Source organism: Tamandua tetradactyla, chromosome 2 (genome assembly GCF_023851605.1).
Source record: "Tamandua tetradactyla isolate mTamTet1 chromosome 2, mTamTet1.pri, whole genome shotgun sequence".
Classification (NCBI taxonomy): Eukaryota; Metazoa; Chordata; class Mammalia; order Pilosa; family Myrmecophagidae; genus Tamandua; species Tamandua tetradactyla.
Window position 1 is genome coordinate 50,662,984 of NC_135328.1, and position 24,656 is coordinate 50,687,639.

At 48.7% G+C, this 24,656-nt stretch overlaps 1 protein-coding gene across 1 annotated transcript in view; it reads right to left on the minus strand.

Annotated features, from left to right (window-relative positions):
- Positions 1-273: 273 nt before the first annotated feature.
- Positions 274-24,656, minus strand: part of ENG (endoglin) — a 37,185-nt gene continuing 12,802 nt past the window's right edge. Inside the window, exons 3-16 of the mRNA XM_077145752.1 lie at positions 18,386-18,526; positions 15,520-15,685; positions 15,026-15,070; positions 14,664-14,829; positions 14,241-14,367; positions 13,219-13,393; positions 12,188-12,330; positions 5,158-5,295; positions 4,885-4,923; positions 4,216-4,332; positions 3,650-3,901; positions 2,478-2,532; positions 1,239-1,340; positions 274-1,096 (exon numbers count right to left, since the gene is read on the minus strand). Of these exons, the coding sequence (XP_077001867.1) occupies positions 972-1,096; positions 1,239-1,340; positions 2,478-2,532; positions 3,650-3,901; positions 4,216-4,332; positions 4,885-4,923; positions 5,158-5,295; positions 12,188-12,330; positions 13,219-13,393; positions 14,241-14,367; positions 14,664-14,829; positions 15,026-15,070; positions 15,520-15,685; positions 18,386-18,526 (1,791 nt within the window). The 3' untranslated portion in view covers positions 274-971. The remainder of the gene's footprint in view (positions 1,097-1,238; positions 1,341-2,477; positions 2,533-3,649; positions 3,902-4,215; positions 4,333-4,884; positions 4,924-5,157; positions 5,296-12,187; positions 12,331-13,218; positions 13,394-14,240; positions 14,368-14,663; positions 14,830-15,025; positions 15,071-15,519; positions 15,686-18,385; positions 18,527-24,656) is intronic.

A 24,656-nucleotide genomic window follows, 5' to 3' on the forward strand; every position in this document is an offset into this window, starting at 1 on the left:
AGTGTGGAAAGGATCTCCTGATGTTTCTGACAGCCTCAGCCCCAGAGGTTTGCTTCTAAGTGGGTACACGGTAGAGGTGGGCTGGGTTTAGTTCAAACCAGCCATGGCTTGGCCTGCTACTGTTCAGGCCAAGGGTGCTATTCCTGCCACCTTGCTAGCCCAGTGGGGGCTGAGGACAAAGGCAGCCCTGTTCTGTGCCTCAACCCTTCCTGTAACTCTATACCTTCCCACCTCCTTTAGATGCACCCCCCTTTGCCCAGCCCAGCTCAGTGCTGATTTTCAGGTCGGGTTTATTGATGATGAATATACAGGGGTGGCCCTAGGGCAGAAGCCACATCACTCCCCCATCAGGGCTGGGAGGGGATCTCCAGGTGGCAGTTGCAGGGAGGAACTGGCTTCCCCTCCCCCACTGCTGCCATCTTTTGAGCTCCCAGGCTGGGCACCCCTGGGCTTCTGCTTTTCTTGCCAAAGCTGGGCCAGTCTAGGTGTGGAGACCGCTGGCACCAGATCCAGGTGGCTCTGGGCTGGAGCCTCTTCCATTCACATGGGGGGGCTGGGTGGGCTGGGTCGAGTCTGGTGTGAGTTCTTGCAACCCACCTAGCCCAGTTCAGTGGGCGCTGGATCTGGGTTAAAATGACAGGGGCTTGGGGTCCTACAACAGTGTGGACATATAGGGCAGTGGTCTCTCTCTCTGTGGTCCTGGGCAGCCATACCCCAGACCCACTGGGTTTGAAGGTTCTGTGGGATGGAGTGGGGGGACCCCAAGGTGTTCCAAGCTGGTGTCCCCACTGGCAGCAGGCCCTCTGAGAGGGAGGCAGGAGGGGCGGGTGCAGAGGGCACAGTCCATCCTGGTCAAGTGGAAGGGTTGGGGTCCGGGGATGAGTCCGTGGTCAATGGTTCCCAGTTGGTGGCTCAGTCTCTCCCGCTGGGCGAGGGCTGGTTGGGTGGCCCCCAGGGATCCGGGCCGTGTGCTACGCCATGCTGCTGGTGGAGCAGGGGGTGCTCTGGGTGCTCCCGATGCTGTGGTTGGTGCTACTGCTCTCTGAGGAGGCCGGGGCAGCCACCGCCACCACGGGCTCCTGCTTGCTGGGGGGACCTGGGGTCAGGGGGTAGGGGCGGATGTCAGGGCCCCAGCCAGGCTCCCCACCCCCATCCCAGAGGCTTCACTGGGTTCTCCCAGGGTGGTGAAGGGGCCCTGAGCATGCACCACGTGCACTATGGGAGCCTGGGATACTCACGTGTGTGGGAATAGATGTACCAGAGTGCAGCGGTGAGCAGGGCCCCAATGAGGAAGGCACCAAAGGTAATGCCCAGCACGGCGGGCAGGACGAGGACTTTGCCTTTGCAAACAAGGAGGGATAGCTGCGGTCAGCACTGTCACCTCCTCCCGACACAGTCCTGGCCCCCTACACTGTGCTGGCCAGGAGCAGAGGCTTTCGTGCTAGTTCCAGCTCAACCATTAACTCGGACTTCTCTGAACTTCAGTCTCCTCATCTAGCAGATGGGCTCATTACACCCGTGAGTGTGGGTGCTAAGACTGTCTACCAGAGGGCCAAGCAAGGTCTCTTGGACCCTGCTTCTGCCTCCTCAGGCTAATGGAGAAGCTTTTTTATGGACAATGAGTGTATAAGGCCTGGGAGTCCAGAGATTGCCCTGCCCTGCTCTGTGGCCATGGGTTAATTCCTGCCCCTCTCTGAGCCCTATACCTCAGGGAGGGGTCAGGGCGCCACCAAGGGCTCTTCAGCTCTACTGTTAGTTGTTTCAAGCCTCATTCCTCTCACACTTCTGACTCCTGTGTGACTGTGGGCCAGGCATCCTTGTCTTGAGCCTCCAAGTTCCCATCTATGCAATGGAATTATGAGCCCTGCTCTGTTGGTCTTGGGTTGGGGCTGGGGTCTCCATCCTTCCCTGGATGGGGTGGCAAAGAGGCAGGCACCCCTCACCTCTGTCCCAGTGTCAGTAACTTCCTGCCTGATGGGGGCCTGGGCCCAGGCAGAGCTGAACAAATAGGCTGGAGGACACTGGGCTGAAGGGGTGTGTTCCCCTCCACACTGGGGAAGGGCATGCTGCCCGACCCACTCTTGTGAAGAAGGAAGAGGTGCCCCACTCTTGAGCAACACCCCATAAGGAAGGCAAGACTAGCCTTCATTCCCATGCAGGAGACCTGATTATAGAAGGTCGGGTTCCCGCAGCAAGGTCAGCCCTGGGGACCAAGAACACTGGACAATGGGCCAGAGGTGTGAAATCCAGTCCCCAGCGGGTGGCTGTAAGCAGAGTCTCCATCTATAAGATGCAGCTGTGGGTCTGGTTTTAGGCTGCTGGGGCCCTGGGAAGCACTTTTCCTCACTGCTTCTCCCAAGGCTGCTCTTTCTGAGGTCCTCCCTGCTGTGTGCCTAGATCCCATCCCTTGGGGTGATCCACCATGCCTCACTCTGATCTCACCATTTGAAACCAAGAGAGGCCCAGAGGGAACTCACCAGATAGGTCAGGGCTGATGATGTTCAGGTGCATGGAGACAGTCCTGTTCGTTTTCTGGGGGAAGAAAAAAGAGTGGTAAGTGACATAGCCTTTGAGAACAAACCGATTCAGACCTAGTCTTATTGGCTCTAGGTCCCTGGCTTGTCATGGCCCACCTTGGAGCTTGGGTCTGAATCCCATTTCCACCACTTTCTAGCTGGGAGCCTTTGAGCAAAGTCCTGGAAGACCTTTGCTGTTGTAGGGGTGGCAGGCTGGCAATCCTTAGGCTGCTATTGGAATGTTTTCTGTGAATTCCTGAGAGGCTCCCAACTCCCATGAGTATTGCAGGCACTGCCTCGGTTAGCCTTGTGAATGCCTTGGAACGATGAACCAGGTCAGCCCAGAGCCCCAGGCTCATTGGAGTTAGAGGGACAGACTCACTGGAATGGCCCCAAAGCCTTCTCTAGCTTCATACAACCAGAGAGGATTTTAATCCTAAAGACCTGTCTGTACGCAGGACCTAGGGGTGACCTGTGTCCAGGGCTAAGAATGGAGATAGACTGGTGAGGTGTTGCACAATTTTGTCTTTGTCTTAACTATCATCCCCAAGGTTTCCTATTTATTGAGATTAAACTGGTGACCATACTACATGGATGGGTGGGTAGATGGATTCCTAGGTGGATGGATGAATGGTTGAGTGGAATGGTGGAATTATCACCTTATGGATGGATGATTGGATGGGATGGTGGGAAGATGACAGGTAGATGTCTGGGATGATGGAAAGATCATGGATGGTTGACTGGGTTGGATGCGAGGAGGAGGATGGATGGGTGGATGGGTGACTGGGGTGGCAGAAAGATTGCAGATGAATGACTGGGTAGGATGGTAGGAACATGAATGGATGACTGGATGGGATGTGGGTAGATGGACGGATGGAAAGACGAATGAGCGTGAGGAAAAATGGATTGTTGGATAGCTGCGGCTGTACGTCCTACCAATGCCCAAGACAGAGCACTCCCTTCAGAAAGCTATAGGGTGAAGAAAGAGTCCTGCTAGCAGCCCAGAAGCCACCTGGCTGTGGCTCTGCCTCTCTCCAACTGATCCCACATCCTCCTGGACTGCCATGTCTTGCCTGGAAATCCCAGACCTAGAAGCTACCCTTGAAGCTGGGCTTGGCCCAGGCCCCACTCACCAGGGACCAGGTCCTGGAATGCAGGGCTACAGTGCACTTGAGGGTGCCAGCTGTGGGGGTAGACACCATGTGGCTGTGGAGAAGGAAACTGAAGCGCAGGTCACCATCAGGGCTCGGGGACAGCAAGCTCACACAGCTGCCCTTGGCTTCTTGGTTTTGGATGAGTTCCATGGTATCTGCCTCAGATCCTAAATCCAGGCGGCAGCTATCTAGCTGGAACATGACTTCGGGGATCGATGGGGACATGCTTACCTGCATGGGTGGGTAAAGAGGGATAAGGTACAATTTCTCTTAATCTCCCACCCCAGTGAGCAAGAATGAAGAGTTCTCACGCCAGCCGTAATGGTAGAAGGAAATGCACAGGCCTGCCTGGAGCAAATAAGAAGGTGACATTCCCAATGGTATCCATGAGCTCTGCTGTTTCTGTCCCCTCCCCCACGCGCCCGTGCTGGTTCTCCTTCCTCTGGGAAGTTACATTCTCATCTTCTCTGTACTGATGGTGGAAAGAAAGGCGCACAGGAAATTTCAGGATCGGCCTGAAGTGGAGATAGGGGCGGATCCAGTACCTGCACGAAACCCTGCTTCTCCAGCTCGATGGTGGTGGTGGCTTGGAGGAAGTGAGAGCTGAGGTAGAGACCCAGATGGAAGGAGATGCTTTCCGTGTTGAGGCAGTGTACTTTTTTCTGTCCGGGAACAGGAGGGGCTTGGTCAGTCCTGGATGTGCTCAGCCAGGAAATGGCTGGGGGTGGGGGTGGGGGTGGGTGGCAGGAGTCAAGGTCTAGAGAAGTTGTCTGACCTCATCCTCACCTTTAAAAAAATTTTTTTTAAATACTACTATTATTTAGAATCCATTCTCTGCCAGGCCTGTGTGAAGTGCTTTCCGTGCACCATCTCTGGAACTGTTTATAATCACCTCCTTATGGCAACAGGTCCTTTCTTATGCCATTGTTTACAGATGAAGATGAAATTTAGGTTCAGAAAGTTTAAGCAGTTTACCCAAGGTCACACAGCCAGTGTGTGCTAGAACCCCTGTCTTGAGAGGCTGAGAACTTAACCCTAAACAGTACTGTTCCCATTGTACAGAAGGGGACATAGAGGCATGCAGGAGACACATGGCTTTGCAGGATCAGAGCCTGGCTTTCTTGAGGCCTGCTCCCTCCCAGACCCGGAAGGGGTTCCAGCCCCAGCCAGCAGCCTGGACCAGATGGGCTAGCACGGTGACTGCCCCATCTCACCCGCTGCGGTGATGCGCTTGACAAGAAGTTGATGACCACCTGTGGGGAAAAAGCCAAGGTGCTGATGAGAACTTGGGGGGACCTCAGGGGGTATCCCACCCAACATACCCATTTAATGGATGGGGAAACTGAGCCAACCAGTGGCCGAGTTTGTCTTGTACCAAGAGCCACACCCTGCTCTCCCAAACATCCCTCAGCCTGCAAGATCAGGGAGCTACCCGGGCAGGGTACCAACTAAGCTGACCTTGATACCTTTCCTATCCCAGCTCTTACCTCGTTGCTTATCACATTTCCCATCACTTCTGTGCCACACTTAGAGTAGGTGCTACGCAGAATAAACTGGTCATTGTTGTCCTCAGCCTGGCAGCTGGGGTCCCAGAAGGTGAATCTTGTGATGGTGCATTGCAGAGCCTGTGCCCAGGGCAGGGGGGCAACGTCAGGAGGCACCGGGCTCCCTGGGGCCTGTCCTTCATATCCCAGGACCAATCATAACCTAGGGGCCCCAAATCTCAGCCATTTCTCTGATTCTCTCTTCATTTTTATTAAATGTCATCATCCTATACCATTTTAGACTGAATACTTTTTTTGAACTTATGTTTCTACTTAGACTTGTCCTAAACAATAATAGAGGTAATGATTTGCTACTTATTGTCTTTCTCTAAATAGACACATAAGTATTAAAGTTAAGAACATCCACTCAAGTTCCACATATAATTATTGCTTATAGCCATGCAGACCCTGCCAACATAATCCAATCTGAGAACCACAAACTCAGTCCTGGGGTCAGTAAACTTTCCAATAAAGGACCAGAGAGTAAACATTTTAGGCTTTGTAGACTATATGGTTTGTCGCTATTGTAACTCCTCAACTCTGCATTATAGCATGAATGCAGCCCAAGACAGTATTTATACACTCTTATGCAAATGAGTGTGGCTGTATTACAATAAAACTTTATTTACAAAAGCAGGTGGTGAAAATCTATGGTCAATTGATCTTTAACAAGGCCCCCAATCCACTGAACCGGGACAGAATAGTCTTTTCAATAAATGGGCCTGGGAGAACTGGATATCCATAGCCAAAAGAGTGAAAGAGGACCCCTACCTTACACCCTATACAAAAACTAGCTTAAAGTGGATCAAAGACCTAAACAGAGCCAGTACCATAAAACACCTAGAAGATAATTTAGAGGTTTCCCTAGTAATAGGAGGTAGCTTCTTAAACTTCACACCTAAAGCACAAACAATGGGAAAAAAAAATAAATGGGAACTGGGCGGGCCGCGGTGGCTCAGCGGGCAAAGTGCTTGCCTGCTATGCCGGAGGACCTCGGTTCGATTCCCGGCCCCAGCCCATGTAACAAAAACGGAGAAACAGAATACAATAAAACAAGAAAATGTTTAAAAATGTTTCCCTTTCTTCCTTCCTTCCTTCCTTCTATCCTTCCTTCCTTCTCTCTGTCTTTCCTTTAAAAAAAAAAAAAAATAAATAAATAAATAAATAAATAAATGGGAACTCCTCAAAATCAAATGCTTCTGTGCCTCAAATGACTTTGTCAAAAAGGTGGTGAGGCAGCCAACTCAATGGAGAAAATATTTGAAAACCACGTATTAGATAAGGGTTTGACATCCAGTATATATGAAAAAATCATACAACTCAACAAAAGAACAAACAACCCAATTATAAAATGGGCAAAAGACGGATAGACATTTTTCTGAAGAGCAAATACAAATGGCAAAAAACACAGGAAATGCTGCTCATCTTCATTAGCTATAAGGGAAATGCAGACCAAACTACAGTGAGATACCATCTCACACCCATAAGAATGGCTGCTGTTAAACAGGAAACTATAGATGTTGGAGAGGATGTGGAGAAATTGGAACACTCATTCACTGCTGGTGGGAATGTATAAAGGTACAGCCATTATGGAAGATAGTTTGACAGTTTCTCAGAAAACTAAATATGAAGTTTCCCTACAACCCAGCAATACCACTACTCGGTATATATTCAGAAGAGTTGAAAGCAGTAATATGAACAAACATTTGCACCCTGATGTTCATAGCAGCATTATTCACAACTGTCAAAAGATGGAAACAATCCAAGTGCCCATCAACAGACGAGTGGATACACAAAATGTGGTATATATACACGATGGAATATTATACAGCAGTAAGATAAAATGAGGTCCCGAAGCATATGACAATATGGATAAACTGTGAGGACATAAAGCTGAGCGAAATAAACCAGATTCAAAAGGGTAGATACTGAATGATTTTGCTAATATGACCCCGGTAAAGATAAAATTAGAGTCTTTTAATGTAGAATATAGGGGACCTAGAGATACACAGAAGCTAGAGATGGGTGAATGTACCTAATGAAGTTGAACTTAAATGTACAGGAATAAATAGAAGTGATGGTAGTTCTTTAGTGGGTTTATAAGTAATATTTCCCTATAGAAGGTGAATATGATTGAAAGGGGTTGTACAGAGCCACATATTTCACCGATTAATACTACAAATTTAAATGTCCTTGCATGAACCACTTCAAAGGTATGATCTATACAAAGAGTCAATAATAAAGGGTTATAGGGGGAAACTATTATCGCAGGAAGGCATCACCAGTATAACAGCAATACAAGGAGAAAATAACTGGGGAGGAGGAACAAGAGTTAACGGGAGTTTTGGATTTTCTCTTTGGTGAGGGTGTTTATCTGTTATTTTCTTTTTGGAACGATGAAAAGTGTTCTAAAACTGAGAGTGGTGATGATTGTTCAACTATGTGAGGATACTGTGAAACACGGATTGTTTATTTTGGACATTATCTATGATGCCCAATGGATGGAGGTAACCAGAGGGTACAATGATTGCAAAACAGAAAGGCAAACTGTGGCGTATACATATGATGGAGTATTGTGCAGCTACAGAAAGGAATGAAGTTGTGAGAGGTAAATGAACTTGAGGAAATTATGTTATGCAAAATTAGCCAGAAACAACAAAAATAACACAAATATTGTATGGTCTCTTTTAGAAAATTTTCTTAAAAGAAAATTGGGGATTATAAGCTCTTTTAGCAGTCACATTTATTTCTGAGCTTTTAGTGTTATTTCTAGATTAGGAGATGCTGTGCTATATGTGTAAAACCAGCTATTTCCCTGGAACTTTGGGTACCTGTGTGATCCCTAAGACTCAGGGTTGGAGTTCTGCCGCTCTGAAAGTTAACATTGTCACATACGACAACTGTTTAACTGAAAAAGAGGTCAGGCTTCTATTAGAGATAAGAGCAAAGTCAATTTGTTTGGGACTAAGGTAACTCAGACGCAGGGGTAAGGATGACAGTGGCTGTATTTTAGAACTTTACCTCCTGTGTGAGACCAAAGGAAAAAAGCTTTATTTTTTCCAAAACCTAAATTTTCTGTAGCACACAATCTAACTCAACCTGTCTGATTAGTTCATTTAAACAACCCAAACTCATGGAGCCCTGAATGGGAACGAGGGCCTGTCATTCTGTACAGCTTAATGTAATACCCAGATACATCCCAGAGTATGTTGGGCAGAGAATTAAAAAGTATTGGCAAAGTCCCTTGAGAGACAGGAGAAAAAATATGGAACTATTAAGCTTTCCCACCTGGTAAATTCTGGATACTCTCTCAAACACTGGGGACTCCCAACCCCTTGAGCTTGAGTTTTGCTCTTATGAAATTTATGTCTGTAGTGGAGCAGCTAAGCCTAACTATAATTATGCCTTAAGAGTTTCTTCCAGAAAACCCCTTTTGCTGCTCGGATGTGGGCTCTCTTTCTCTAAGTCCAACTCTGCAAGAAAAATCATTACCCTTCCCTGTTACGTGGGACATCATGGCCAGGGGTGAGCCTTACCCTGCCACTGTGGGATCAGCAATGCCTTCCTGACCAAAAGGGGGTAAAGAAATGTACAAAATAATGTATCTGTGGCGAAGAGAGTTCAAATAGAATTGAGAAGCTATTCTGGGGGCTCCTCTTATGCAAGCTTCAGCTAGATACTGCTAAATTGGCATGCTTTGCCAAACCCCAGCCAGTATCATTCCTGTTAACCCTAAAAAACAATCAGGGCTCTGAGATCCTACAAGAGTTGCATGCACTAAATTTGCTTTTCAGAAACCTAAAACCTTTAGATGGTTCCTAGGCTAGTCCTGAAACCCAGAAGTACCAGTCTTTCCAAGAACATCAACCAGTCCCATCCCCCATCCCATACTGTCAACACCCCATTTCAACATGAAAAAAAGTTTAATGGGCCTAACTCAAATATCCCTAATAATTGGGAGAAGAAGCAAAGAAGGGGGAGTTACAGCAGAGAAGTTAGGATTTAACAAATGACGACTAGTGAATCATTATATTGATATTTATTTTTAGTCTCCACTGTCTTGGAGCTGCTAGAAGGAAAAACCTAAAACTGTGGACCCGTAACCCATTTCAAGCATTGAAATTGGTTCTATAACTACTTGTTAAAATGTACTGTAAATTTATCACTTTTTTGTATATATGTTATATTTTACAACAAAAAGTATTAAAAAAAAAAAAAAACAGGTGGTGGGCCATAATCTGCTAATGCCTGTATTAAAAAAAAAAAATCAAACCTTTGAATTTCTCAGTCATATTCTTAGCATCAGAGAAACTTGGTGTCTTAGAGTTAAGTGGGATATTGGAAATCATACCTGAGTTCAGGTAACTCCTGTCCACTTCTTGGGCTGGCTGGCCCTGACTGCTGCTACTCCCCAGCTGCTTGGAGCATGCTAGCAGACATCAGCTCACCAAAAAATGACCTGGGTGAAGTCCCCAGTGACACATAGGGCTGGAACTCAAATTCTGCACACTGACCACATTTCATAAGTCAATGAGAAGTCAGCATGCCCTGTGTTTGGGGAGAGCTGGTTCAGACCTTTCTCTGTGTTTTCTTCTATATAGATGTATGTACTTAAGAGAAAATATGCAGACTGGCATTCTGCTGAATTTTTTTTATGCAAAATATTTACTGATAATTACTTTGTGCTCCAAGCTACAGCCTTTCCTAAATGATACACACATTGTACAAATAATAGAAAAATATGAAATACTGTATGAGTCACAAATACAAAAATCAGATTAAACAGAATGAGAATTGCAATTAAAAATATGAAATAATGTCATGATCAAACCCTTTGGGTTGTATGCGTATACTTCTCTACCTACAACTATGCCCAAATCTCCTTGATCAATTTCCAAATAGGTTTCTTTTTTTAGGATCAACTTAAATGTTGTGGAGGTTATGAATTAAATAATCATTAGAATTTGATCAAATGGAGTATGTGATTTTCTAAATGACAGAAAATAATATCTTTCAATCAAAGTAAAAATATATATATCGTTTTGATTCTGGAGAATTGGTTACATGCCTGTATAATGTCTGGAATTGAACAGAGGTGGCAACAGTGAGTGTGGGCACACTTTCAAAATATTTATGGGGAAAGGAGAGAGGAAAATAATTTGGTAGGGTATGGTGGTAGGGTAAAGAGACTTCTTTATTTAGGCTGGCAGCCTTGAGTATATTTATAGGAAAGGGGTGAAGGGAGATAGAGCTCGAAAATAACAGAAAAAATAGGAATAGTTTATGGAGCAGCATTCCAAAGAAGGTGTGAAGGATGGAGTCCTGTACAGAGTGCAGTGTATTCAGGAGGGATTAGCCTATGATAAGGAGGACGAGGTAAGGATTGGCAAGATTATGGGGAAATTTGGGAGCTGAAGGAAGGCAAGGTGAGTCTGCATCTGGTGACCACTAATTTTTTATTTATTCTGTTGTATTTTTAACAAATGACATCGTGCCATCCTTCACGCTGCAGCTTAGGTTTCTCAACCAACAACAAATCATCCACATCTTTCTGTGTCTATATTTATGGGTCCACCACATTCTTTTTAACTGCAGCCTAATATTTCAAAGATTGATGGATTATAACTTATTCATCCAGACCCCCACTGACAAGCATTGAAGTTTCCAATTGTCACCTCCCTCAAATGATATGACAGAAACCATGCTTTTACACAGGCATTTTTAAGATGGCAGAATTTTGGGGTCATGAAGCAAAATTTACAAGGTAAATTTTAATGGTAAGTTATAAGGACAGTTGTCAAATTTTGCCCTCCAATGGGTTGTATCAGGACCTAAACTCCCACTGGCAATATATGAAGGTTCCATTTTCCCTAACATTTGCCAAGGTGTCATTTTCCTCTTTTGCCTACTCCTGAACACTCCAAGGGCTGTCCGGCCAATCTGCCTTACAGAACTTCAAATTTCAAATGCTTTTGGGCAGAAAATTGAGAGCTCTGGAAAGGCTGTTAACAAAATGCAGAGAGGGGCAGTGCCCTACCCCTGGGGCTGGGCAGCAGCATGCCAACTGAAGTTCACAGGGGAGGAGGGGGGGGGAGCTGGGGACATGGGAAGCAGACAGGTAGAACTTCCCTCCTCCAGATGCCAAAAAATTTCTATGTAGAGTTAACCACAGAGTTAAGTGTCTTTGTGTGTGTGTGTATGCATGCATGCACATGTTTAAATATCACTTTTTAAATCCTTGAGAGAACATGGATGGTCTATCTAAGCTCTGGGAAAGAGATTTCCTACCTCAGAAAGGTCAAAAGAAATCACAAAAAGAAAGACTGGCAGCTAGGATGACTAATATTTTATAACATCCAAAAAGTTGAAAATCACTGGGATCAAAATTTAAAGAACCACGGCGGGCCACAGTGGCTCAGCAGGCAGAGTTCTTACCTGCCATGCCGGAGACCCGTGTTCGAGTCCCAGTGCCTGCCCATGCAAAAAAAAGAAATATACAGAAAAGATATTCCAGAAGGAAACACATCTCCAAAATTGGTAGGCACTGTCTTTGGATTGGGAGATAAGATTTTTTTTTCCTTTTCTAATTTTTACACATTTTTTTAAAAGTATGTGCTATTTTTAATAATAAATACTTCAATCAGGCAAGGATCATATCATGTAGATATGTTGTTAAATGCCTCCCCAGCTCAGCCAGCATTTAGGATGAATAATAATGACTATTTAGTATTGGAATTATTTTCTCATCACTTACTGGGCACCACACCTAACTGTGCCAAGTGTTCTGTGTCAGACAAGTGCACTCCACATGTAGGAACCATTACTGACTCCATTTTACAAGTGGGAAAACTGAGGCTTGTAGAGAGGACATGACTTGTCCCTATACCTGGGCTAGGATCTCCAGATTCCTGGGCTAGCAGAGGAATCAGCTGCCGATGCCCCCCTCTTCAGGTTGGGGCAGGGGACTCCTTACCGAGACGATGTCTTTCTTGATTTCCACAGTCATGATGTCATTGACACATGTGGGCTGGATCAGAGACATAAGCATCACCTGGCTGCAGCCGTCCGTGGGAGGGGCGGTCTGGACTGGTGCAGGAGAGGTCTGTGGCCCACTGCCTGCAGGGAAGCAGAGACCGGCCAGGCAGACAGTCACTTAGGCACTAAGCTCTTCCACAGGTGCTATTCTCATTCTCCCATTTTGCAGATGAGGAAAATGAGGCTCAGAGAGGCTGACGGGGCTTGCCCAAGATCACACAGAGGTATGCTGATGCTTCACCGAGGGCGTGCTGAAGGGAAGGGGGTGCAAGAGAAGGGGAGACTGTGGCCTCTCTCTCTCGGCCCACACAGCAAGCAAACTCACCGCCCTCCCCCTCTCCACGTAGGCCATGACTCCCAGGGGTGTGGACCTTCCTGGCAACATGGGACAGAAATCCTAGAATGAGCTGGGACTCAGCATCAAGGGATTGAGAAAACCTTCTCGACCAAAAGGGGGAAGAGCAAAATGAGACCAAATAAAGTGTCAATGGCTGAGAGATTCCAGAGTTCAGAGGTTATCCTGGAGGTTATTCTTACGCAATAAATAGATATCACCTGTTTAGTTAAGGTGCAATGGGGAGGCTGGAGGGAACTGCCTGAAAATGTGGAGCTGTGCTCCGGTGGCCATGTTTCTTGAAGATGATTGTATGATGATGTGGTTGTCGCAGTGTGACTGTGTGGTTGTGAAAACCTTGTGCCTGATGCTCCTTTTGTCTACCTTATCGACGGACAAGTAAAACATATGGCTTAAAAATAAATAAATAATAGGGGGAACAAATGTTAAAATAAATTTAGTAGATTGAAATGCTGGTGATCGGTGAAGGGGAGGGGTACGGGGTATGGTGTGTATGAATTTTTTTCTGTTTTCTATTTACTGCTTTTTCTGAATTGATGAAGATGTTCTAAGAAATGATCATGATGATGAATACACACAAAAAAAAAAAAGGGAAGGGGAGGCTGGGTGCTCACCGCAGCTGGGGGCCCGCAGTGAGACCACATTGGCCAGAGGGAGCTCCACGAAGGATGCCACAACGCTGGCATTGAGCTTCCGAGCCTCCCCCAGCAGGCCTTGGGGCGTATCTGGGAGCTCGTAGCCACGGATGTTCTTCTCAGGGAAGATCTTGAAGGAGTATTCACCAGTGGTCTAATGGCGGGGAGAGAAATAGAGCAGAGAGTCACAGATACAGTCAAGGGGCCAGGGGCAGGACACAGACTGGCCAGGGGCACCCGCAGGCCTGCTGGGGTCATGATAGGGCTCAGTCCTGCTCTCTCGTTTACTTCTCTGCTGTCTCCTTTGCCTGGGGCACCCTTGTCCTCATCGGCCAGCTCTTGCTTTTCCTTCAACTCAGCTTGTGAAGTCCCTTCTTGCAACCTTCCCTGACCCTGTGGGCTGAGTTGGGGGTTTCCTTGGGAGATCTGGGAAGGCTTCCTGGAGGAGGTGACCTCTAGGCAAAGGTCTGAATGCAGAATAGTTGATGAACAAGGGAAGAGCATTGGGGACTGACAGAACATTATGTGTGAAGGCTTCAGGCTGGGGGACCACAACAAGGAAGGGACATGACGGTGGGCCCATAGGCAGGGCCTTGATGGTAAAGGAAGGGAGTTTGGGTTTTCTCCTTGGAAGAGTTTTGGCCGGGCCTGTGCGGAGAGGAGCAACTCACCCAAATGGTAGCACAACACTGTGAAACTGTGAGCATAATTAGTAGTGCTGAATTATAAATCTGATGTACTTAAAAGGGGAAGTTTTAAGTTGTATCTATGTTACTGGAATAAAAATTAAAAATACAAAATCCATGGAACTGCACAACAGTGCACCGAAGTCAAACCAGGGACTAAAGTCAATAGTGTGATTATAAAAATGTGCTTTCATCAGCTGTAACAAATGTACACACTAATGCAAGGTGTTTGGTATATGGGAACCCTGTATTTTATGAATGAGTGTTCTGTAAACCCACAACGTTTTTAATAAAAAAGAAAAAAACAAGACTCACCCAGATCTGCATATTGTGGTTGGCATCGATGAGCCAGGACACGTGGGGCGGGGCCTGCAGGATGAGGACGGCATCGGGGTCTCCGGACGAGCAGCTCAGCTCCACCTTCACCGTCACCGTCCGGGGCCTGCGGGCGACCAGACCCGCGGCCGCATCAGCGCGGGAAGGGCCGGAGCCTTACGGGAGAGGACGGCCGTGGACCAGGCCTGACGTCCCGGGCCGGGCGGCGGCGGCACTTACCCGGCCTGGGGCGGGACTGCGGGGATTGGGGGGCCGGGGGCAGGACCGGGGCAGGTTTAGTATGAAGTGGGCTCTGACAGAGTTGGGGTCCGACTGGAGGCCCAGGCGGCCCGGGGGCGGGTGGGGTCCGGCTGGGGGAGGGCCTGACGTCGGGGGTGGGTGTTGGGTGCCGGGCGCCCTCACCGGGTCGTGGGGCCCGGCAGGACTTTGAGGATGTGCGCCTCCTTGTGGCCGGCCACGCCTTCCAAGCGGCAACTCCGGACCGCGGCCGGGGCTCGTGGCTGCCACTCGAGCGTGCGGCCCATGTCCAGGTGAGCTTCGGGCAGGCAGATAGACGGTGGACTCGGGGCTGCGGAGACAAGCGTCGCCTCAGTCGCCTCCCGGAGCAATCTGGCGCCCAATACAGAGCCCCACCGTCGTCCACAGCCAAAGGTGGCAGCGTGGCCGGGGGCTGGGGGGCGGCAGGATGGAGCTGCAATGGTGAGGGTGGGGGGAAGCACAGGGCATTGGAGGACCTGGATTCAAATCTTCCCTCCACCACTTACCTGCTGAGTGACCCTGGGCAAGTCCTCCAGCCTCTGTTTCCTCACCTGTCAACACAGGGTTAAAATAAAGGATTGGAGCATGTTAGGGCTGCAGCATCCAGCACATCGCCCCATTTGTATCTTTCCGATAGCATTTACTATGATCTGAAGTTACAGAATTTATCTGTTGTCCATGTTTATTGTCATCTCCCCCACACTGTGGCAGCTCCAAAAGGGCAGGGCCTGGATTCACCCCCAGGGTCCCCAAGTGTTAGTCCAGGGCTGGACACATAGGAGGTGCACAATAAATAATATGAATGTGCTCTTTCTGTATTTCAAAAAACTGGCAAAGTGCAGAAGTTTCACATGATCCAATCTAATATTTGGTGAAGGAATCATTACTGTCCCTAAAGAGCCCTTATTTGCTGTGCGACCTGGGGGCAAATCATTTCCTCTTTGGAGCCCCAGTGACCACATCTGAGGAGTGGCCCAGAGGAGCTGCTGGGGAAGCTGACCTTGGCCCAGACGGAGGAGGATGCTGCGGGGATCCTCCAGCTTGGCGAAAGAGGCAATCGGGCCCTTTGTAGCTGCCCAGTCCAGCAGCTGAGTCTCGGTGGTCAAGGGTGGCAGCTGTGTGACGTTGACTCCCGGTGATGCTTGGAATAAGACCAGGGTGGGGTTCTGGGGAGATACGTGGACGCTTAGGTTGTTGTTCCTGGGCCTGAGTCCTTCCTGACCCTCATGGAAAGTGAGGCGGTGATTTGGAGAGACCATCCAGGTGGGTGAGAACAGGAAGCCAAGGCTGAGAATGGTGAGGCTGGTGGACCTGCAGTCAGCCCAGATCCCCTAACGAGTTCCCTCTGAGCCCTGTCTCCTTTCCACGCCTTCCTGGGTGGCTGAATGAGCACACATGCATATTCATCTACCGTCCACGCGTCGCCCGCCCTCCCCTCCATAGCTGTACTCATTCAACCCATATTTAATGACATCATGTGGCTAATGGGTTTCCCTCTACACACTGAGGGTCTGTGCACGGCAAGGTTTGCCTTGCCCATCTCTGCGTGGTGCTTGACACACACACTGAGGAATATTTGTCTGGGCCCCGTATTGGGGATCCTGTCATGTCAGCTTCACCCTGATGTCTGATATATGGTGGGTGCTCTCTGCACATGGGAAGGAAGGAGGATGGAAGGGAGGAAAAAAAGAGAATGACAAATGAATAAATGAATGAAAGACTGACAGGGATGCTCACTGCCCCAGGGATCTTCCTTTCCAGAATCTAGACATGCATCAACTAATTGGAAACAATAGAAGACAGAGAAAATTATTTAATAACAAACAAACAAACAAAGGAGCAAGTCAGGTCCCCCTGGATGGACAGGAATGAGGATTCTGGGTGGCTCTGGTATCTCACCAACCCCACTTGCTCATGTGCTAAGAGAGACCGTGGTGGGCTGGGGAAAGAAAACAGGGAAGACTTCCTGGAGGAGATGCTCAGAAGAAAGATTCAGAGGAAGCTACTGGGGCCACAGACACAGAGTTGGGTTCCTTTGTGTTCCAGCTCCAAAACCAAGGACATTGAGCTAAAGCAGCTGCAGCATAAGGGCTTCAGGCTAGATACTAAGGGGGACCGTCTGATCCCAGTAGTAGGCACGATAGTATATAAGGGTCTCCCTAGCATGGAACACCCCACCTTCTCTGTAGGCGTTTAACAGGGTTCAAAGTGATAATCACTGTGGACGAGGAAGTCAGCACCCCGTGGAGGGAAGGGCTGAAGCAATGACTTGGAACTGAGGTGGTAGGAGGGGTCTCTGAGCGAGGCCCTTCACCCCTCTCAGCCTCAGGGTCATCGGCTGTAAATGGGGCTATGACAGGGATTAAAGGACACGGTGTTCGTCAGTCTCCTGGTGCCCCCTGTACCTGGCACCTGTGCACCCCTTCCTGGCTGTGGCCGCAGACGGCCCAGGCCCACCTCCACCTGTGCCCCTCAGGCCTGTCCCCACCCCTCCGGGTCCCGGCCCTGGGAGGCCTGGCTCTGGAGGACTGCACGCCGCTCCGTGGTACCGCTACCCTCTTCTGGGTATTCTTAGCTTCAGGGAGGAAGGCGCGGCCCAGGCCGGGGGCGGCGGCGGCTGCTGCGACCTTCCGGCCCGGCGGGCACGTCTTATGCTCCCTGCGTCATCCAAGGCCCTGCCTGGCTCAGATCCCCACCGCCCGCCCAGCCCCCGGTCAGGGGAGGAGAGAGAGTGGGATGGATGGAAGGGGAAGAGGAGCCACTGGGACCCCAGGGATGGGCCATGAGGGGTCAGCCGAGCCCAGCCCTTGGCCCTGTTGATGGAAGCTGGCCAGCTCCCTCCTTCCTTGGGGCTTTCCCACTGACTCCGCCCCCGCCGTCAGTCTGGATTTGTCATCCCTCCCCATTTGTCTCTGTCTTCCTGCCCGGCCCTGGCCTGGGGTCGGCCAGGGTATCTCCACCTCCTCTTCCCCTCTTCTCTGGCTCTGTGGCTCTCTCAGCTGCTCTCTGTGTGTCTGTCTGTCCCTTCTTCCAGCTCTCCTTCTTGCAGTTTCCATCTTATTTTCTGTGTTTCTCTGCCTTGTTGTCTTTGCTTCCCCTACTCCAGCCTGCCCCCATTTCTGGGTCTGGCCCCTCTCACCCTCTGTTCTCTGACTGTAAACAACAGCTGTTGACATCTGGGGACACATCAGAGGGGCTCAGAAGAGTGCCTTCCAGAACCTTCCATGCAGAGGAGGCAGAACTCACAGTCCAGCCACATTCTTCAGCCTTGAAACCTCTCCTGCCAGTCCATGCCAGGTGACCTCTCTCTCTGGTGGCTGTCTAATGCTTTTTAAATTTGTGTGTGCGCGTGTGTGTTTACTAGTTTTTCTCCAATGTAGGTCTTCTTTGTGAAAGCAAACCTTACAAATTTGGCAAAGTGTAAATGACAAAGTAAAAATCTCTCCTAAACACAATTCCTAGCCAACAGTTAACCGCTATGATAACACGCTGCTAGATTTCCTCCTGGCCCTTTTACTCTGTACTTAATATTTTCAAGTATATGTCTTGTAACGGTTTCAAAGACAGTGACAAGATTATTTTCTGGAACGTCATTGGGTCCAATTCTACCCCCAGACAGATGGGTGAACTGAGGCTGTGAGAGAGGATGGCAGTTGGCCAGGGCAGCTCATGGCCCTGCCACCCATCTCCCAGTCTTGACCTTTCCCCCAGGTCCTGCTGCTTTCTGGGCTCTCTCTGACCAGGCCCTGCCTGGTGAATAATGTCTGCACGAAACGGAGAAGCAGGGACTCTGGGGCAGGAGATTCTGGTTTGCAGGGATGGGCACAGGGAGGGCCTCGGCCTGGGCTCAGGGGTGATGCACTCACGTAGGCCAGATGGAGGGGGATCCCCGGGTCCCCCAACCGCAGGAGGATGTTTTTGTTGACGCCGAGGACCAGGAGCACCTCTCGGGGCCGGACGCTGGTTTGCTCGGATGGCTGGAGCGTCAGATCCACCTCTGACACCTCCTGGTTGGGGACAAGGGACAGAGGCACATACACAGGCAGGTCAGAGCCACCCAGCGGCTGCCAGGCAGATTGGCTGTGAACTCGTTCCCTGTTGGCTTCCACTCCAGCCCACAGGCCACTCTCTCTGCCTGGCTTGGCCACCCTCTCCCCTGCGGGGCCTTGGCCTTCAGGAGAGACACAGACAATATTCACCGAAGGAATGAGTGGGGTTTGTCTCCGCAACCTAAAGAGACAGAGAAGGGGGATAAGCCTGAACTTCGCCCAATGGTCAGTTGAGGTTCACGATTTCTGCGTCGTGCCTGCTCTGCATGGGGCCGGCGAGCACCTGTGTGACTTAGAGGGTGCCCTGGACCTTTTCTCTGTCCCGGTTCAACATCGCCCAGGCAGGAGCCCCTCCTGTGGCACCCCTCACACCGTCTCAGGCCACCCCTGGGTGACCCGCCTTCCAGCTAAATGAGGCATTCACCACTTGCTTTCTGTTTTCAGTATTCCTGCTTGCCTGACTATCTAAAAGTACTAAAAGGCCCCTATTTTTGTGGGCGATATATTATTATTTTGATATTTTCTTAGAGTCTGAAGTTGAAATCATTTATGTCCCAGGTGGTACTTACTGCATTAAAAATGGTGTATGTGCTTAGCACGCTTCCCTACTAGAGATGGTGGCGGTGGCGGTGGTGGTACAAAGCACTCATGTAGGGCTGATGTGTACCAGGCACTGTTCTAAGCAATCTACACATCAACACGTTTAATCCCTACACCAGCCCTATGAGTAAATCCTATTATTATTCTCACAGATGAGGAAACTGAGGCACAGTTCACACACCAAGGAAGTGTAGAGCTCGGATTTGAACCCAGGCAGGCTTCCACTCTTCATCACTTTCTGTATGGCCCTGCTTCATTTTCTATACCTCTTTAGTCCCAAAAGGAAAAAGGAGATGACCATTGTGCTGGTTTGAAAGGAAGTATGCCCCCTAAGAATAGCCATGTTTTAATATAAATCCCATTTTATAAAGGTAGAATAATCCCTATTCAATACTGCATGTTTGAAACTGTAATGAGATCATCTCCCTGGATGATGTGATTTAGTCAAGAGTGGTTGTTAAACTGGATTAAGGGACATGTCTCCACCCATTTGGGTGGGTCTTGATTGGTGTATTGGAGTTCTATAAAAGGGAATATTTTGGAGAATGAGAGATTCAGAGAGAGCAGAACGATGTAGCCATGAGATGCAGAGAGTCCACAAGCCAGCAACCTTTGGAGATGAAGAAGGAAAATGCCTCCTGGGGAGCTTCATGAAACCAGAAGCCAGGAGAGAAAACTAGCAGATGACACCGTGTTCACCATGTGCCCTTCCAGCTGAGAGAGAAGCCCTGACTGTGTTTGCCGTGTGCCTTCTCACTTGAGAGAGAAACCCTGAACTTCATCGGCCTTCTTGAATCAAGGTATCTCTCCCTGGATGCCTGTGACTGGACATTTCTATAGACTTGTTTTAATTGGGACACTTCCTCGGCCTTACAACTGTAAACTAGCAACTTATTAAATTCTCCCTTTTAAAAGCCATTCCGTTTCTGGTATATTGCATTCCGGCAGCTAGCAAACTAGAATAACCATCAGCAGACGGAAAAAAAAAGGTTCCTACTCAGCTCAGTGTCGGAACCAGGGTAAACAGGTGGGCGCCGAAACTGACCGCGTGAGACACCCCCAGGCACAGCCTCATGAGGCTCGGGGCAAAGGGTAACACGCACCCCAGCTGCTATCAAGCACAAAACCTTGTAGTCCCTCCAAAGCAAAGAGAGCTATCTGCCACCTCCACCCCCACCCACCCTGAATCTCAAAGTTACCTAGAAGGAGAGGGATATTTAAAGATGAAGACACTAGTGGAAATTTTTTGATTTAGCTTCTAATCATTTCCTAGCCATTTCCCCAACTGATGTCACAGAGCCAGAGACACATTCCAGCCCCTGGAAAAATCTGCCCAGAAATATTTCCGTTACTCAGTCGTGACACCACAATCGCTCTTTGTTTTTAAGTTTGCTCTTTAGAAAAAAAGAGAGAGAAACTAATATAATCATATTAAAGTAAAATAATATTATTATTATTTTATTTTCAATGTTTCACACTTTTTTTTTCATTTTAGGGAACTATTTAGGTTGGCTATTTTTAAAATAATTCTTTTAAATTATTTTTATGCTAGTTTGCATTAGAATGATAAGATATATTTAAAATCTATACTTGCAGAAGTTCAATTTTTGGTTAATGTCTGAAATTTCTTGTTTTCAAAATATCTTGTTTCACCGATTTTTAAAATTAAACACTCTAAATGCTTTAAAATTAAACCTTGGATTTAGTACCAGTATTTTGGTAAAATATGAAATAAAATCTAAATATCAGAACCGATATTTTGTTCCAGGATTGTGATCAATATTCAGGATTAACTGGAGCAAAGTGAGGTCTGCCTCGTGGGGTCTGGGAATGCCCAGCCGCAGCCCATCTTCCAGGATCTGTGAGACCCTCCTTTCTGCCGGGCCACCTTCCCCTTATTGCAGAGGTACTATTAGCTTGAATCTATGAACACGCTGTCTTTGTACGTAAAAAGAAAAAAAATTGAACGTGGTTGCAAAACCGTGTATATGTACTAAAAGCCATTGAACTGTACACTTTAATTGGTGAATTTTCTCTCAATAAAGCTGTTAAGAAAACAACAATCGAATATCAGTAATTTCACATGGTTCAACCTAATCTGGTTCAACCTGGCCCTGTGTTGAGCACATTATCTCACTGAAGCAGGGACAAGTCTTCTCCAATTACACACATGCAGAAATGCAGGCTCAGGGAGGAAACCTGCCAAGGGAACCGCTAGTGAATGGCGAAGTCAGGGTACCCGTGAAGAGTGGAGCCCATGGCTCCCGGACCTCTGGGCAGCTCGCCTGGACCACGTCCTCTCTCTTAACCTCGCCTCTCTCCCAGGCCGACGTGTGACAGTTCACAGACGTCAAGCCCCATCTATTTGTCCTCCCCCAGAAGAGTGGACTGTGAGGTCCATGCACAGGGAATAGACCAGACCCCTGGCTGGCAGATGACCCGGAGCTGCCACAGGCTGTAGCGGATGAGAAGACCTGACATCAGCCCTGTGGTAGAGACCCGCAAATGGAGATCACTGCAGGAGCCAGAGAACACAGCTGGGAGCATGGGCCCTGAGCCGGCAGGAAAACTTCCCGCAATTGATCCAGTTTTGCTACTGCCATGCAAGAGTCCCTGTCCCTTGGCACCTCAGTTTATCCATCTATGAAATGGGGGTAGGACAGGATCTGGAGCCAATGCCAGGGGTGGCTCTGGCAAAGTTAGAAAAGACGGGGACATAAAGCAACAATGAGATACCATTACACACCTATTAGAATGGCTAAAATCTAAAACACTGATGACACCAAATGCTGGGGAGGGTGTGGAACCACGGGAACTCTCATTCGTTGCTGGTGGAAATAAAAAATGGTGCAGCCACTTTGGAAGACAGTCGGCAGTTTCTTACAAAGTGAAGCATAGGCTTATCGTTCAATCCAGCAATCGTGCTCCCTGGTGTTTACCCAAATTAATGAAAAACTAAGCTCTACACAAAAACCTGTGAATGTTATGGCAGCTTTATTCATGATTGCCAAAGACTGGGAGCAACAGAGAAGCCCTTCAATAGCTGAATGGATATACGAACCGTCATATACCCATGCGATGGAATATCATCCAGTGATAAAAGAAAATGAGCTATCCAGCCATGAAAAGGCATGGAGGAAACTAAAATGTATACTGCTAAGTGAAAGAAGCCAATCTGAAAAGGTTACATACACACTGTGTGATTCCCACTATATGACCTTCAGGGAAAAGCAAAACTAGAGAGTAGATAAAAAAACCAGTAGTTGCCAGGGCTTCAGGGGGAGGGATGAATAGGTGGAGCCCAGGGTATTTTTAGGATAGAGAAATTATTCTGTATGATACTGTAATAGTGGATAAATGGCATTATGCATTTGTCATAATCCATAAAATTATACAACAAAAGTAAAACTTGCTGCCAGCTATGGATTAATTAATAATAGTGTATCAATATTGGTTCTACCAATGGTAACAAATGTACCACACTAATGCAAGATGTTAAAAATAGGGGAAACTGGGGGTGTACAGGTAGTTCAGTGGTAGAATGCTCGCCTGCCATGCGGGAGACCCAGGTTCAATTCCCTGCCGTGCACCTACCAACAAAAAAAAAATCAACAAATGGTGCTGCAATAACGGGATAGTCACATGGAAAAAGAATGAAATGTGACCCCCACCATGCAGCATACACAAAAAATAAAAAAAAAAATAGGGGAAACTATGGGATGGGGTAGTAGGAAGGGAGAGAGTGGGGAAGAGGCATATGAGAACTCTCTGTACTTTCTGCACAATTGTTCTATAAAGCTAAACCTGTTCTGAAAATTAAAGTAAATTAAACAAATAAAAATTAAAAGGTGGGGAGAACCAGCAGAGGTCAAGGTCAGGTCATGATGGGGTGGGGAGTAGGATTAGGAGGATGGAACTGCAGGATGCTTGTTGCGACCCCCAGCTCTTCTCCCAGAGCTTACAAACATCCCAGCCCATCGCCACCCAGTCTCTGTCTGCAGCATTGGAGGTTGGCCGGGGGTGGGGGGGTGGGGGTGGGCGCTGCTCAGGTCTAAGCGGCACAGAAACCAGCCAGGGCCATATAGCAAGTGAGGAGCTTGGGAACTCAGAGAGGATAGAAAACTGGGCTCTCTGGGCTCTCTGAGGTCCAGGGCTTAGCCGAAGGCCAGCCAGTTACCAGAAAAACATAGTCAGGGTTTCCATAGCAAACATTTCCATCCCCCTGGCCCTGACTCACTGGCACAATCACTCACACGCAAACGTGCTACCCTCTTCCCGCCAGGCCTGGGACCCAAAGGCAAGCTTGCTCGCCTTGCAGCCCAATCTCAAGCTCCCAGGCTTCTGAATGGGATCCTGGGGATTCTGGGAACCCAGCAGAGGCGGGCAAGCCAGCCAGCCCCTTGCCCCCAGCCAGGCCGGCCTGGCCTGCCCTTGCCCCCTCCCTGGGCTGGTGGGCGGGCAGTGGTGTTTCTATTTTTGTGCCAGTGTTCCACAGATACCATTGTTGGCCTAGTACTTGGTGGCGGGAAGGGGGATTTCAGTGAGGAGGCCCTGAGTCCTAGTAGCCACTTATAGAAAGTCGCTTCCAGCAATTCTTCTAGAAGCGGAGCCTCGGGGCTGCCTGCCGCCCCCACCCTCCCAGGACCAGACTGGTGCCGGCCAAACAGGAGCCAGCAATCCCTCGGTCTACCCCAGCAGACGGGGATGGCATATACAGGCAGGATGGCAGGAGGAGAGGGTCAAAGCCAGACTGACCTGAATTCAGATCTGGGCTCAGCCACGAGTGCTGTGACCCTGTACAGTCACGTCCCGTCTCTGGGCCTTGCTTTCTGATCTGCAAAATGGGTGGAACAATACACCCACCTCATGGAGTTGAGCAGATTCAGTGAGATTTTGTCTGCAACGCGGGCTTTCCAGTGCTCATTAAAATGCGTGGTAGTAGCTTGGTTTTCATTTTCTCCTATTTCCTCCTTGCCCACTCACCCAGGGAAATGCCGTGGTTTCAGACAGCAGAGTTGGCAGCAGTGAGCCTGGATTCTAGCCAGAACCCATCTCAGCCACACTCCTCACCGTGGCACACCCTCTTTGGGCCTCAGTCTCCCCGTCTGTGCAGGAAGGAGTCAGGCTCAGTGACATTCTAGAATTATGTGACCCCTGGATTCCAACCTGTCACCTGGAAGTCCCAGTTTGGCACCTGGGATCTTGGTCTCCTGCCAGGCAACAGACTTGCAGAACCCCCAGAAGAGCCATGCTGCTTCCCCCAGCTGAGGGCCCCTGGTCCCTCCAACCCCTCTGATGCTCGGCCTATGCCCAACCCACCTCCTCAACTCACTTACCCATCTCAGAGGGGGCAGCACTAGACCCAGCCTGGGGCTTCTGTGCTCCCAGAGGGGAACAGGGTAAGGCATGACTGTCCTGGAGCAACTTGGTAGAGGACCAGAAACGAATAGTAAGTAGCACCACGGATCCTTTTGTCGCTAATCAGCAG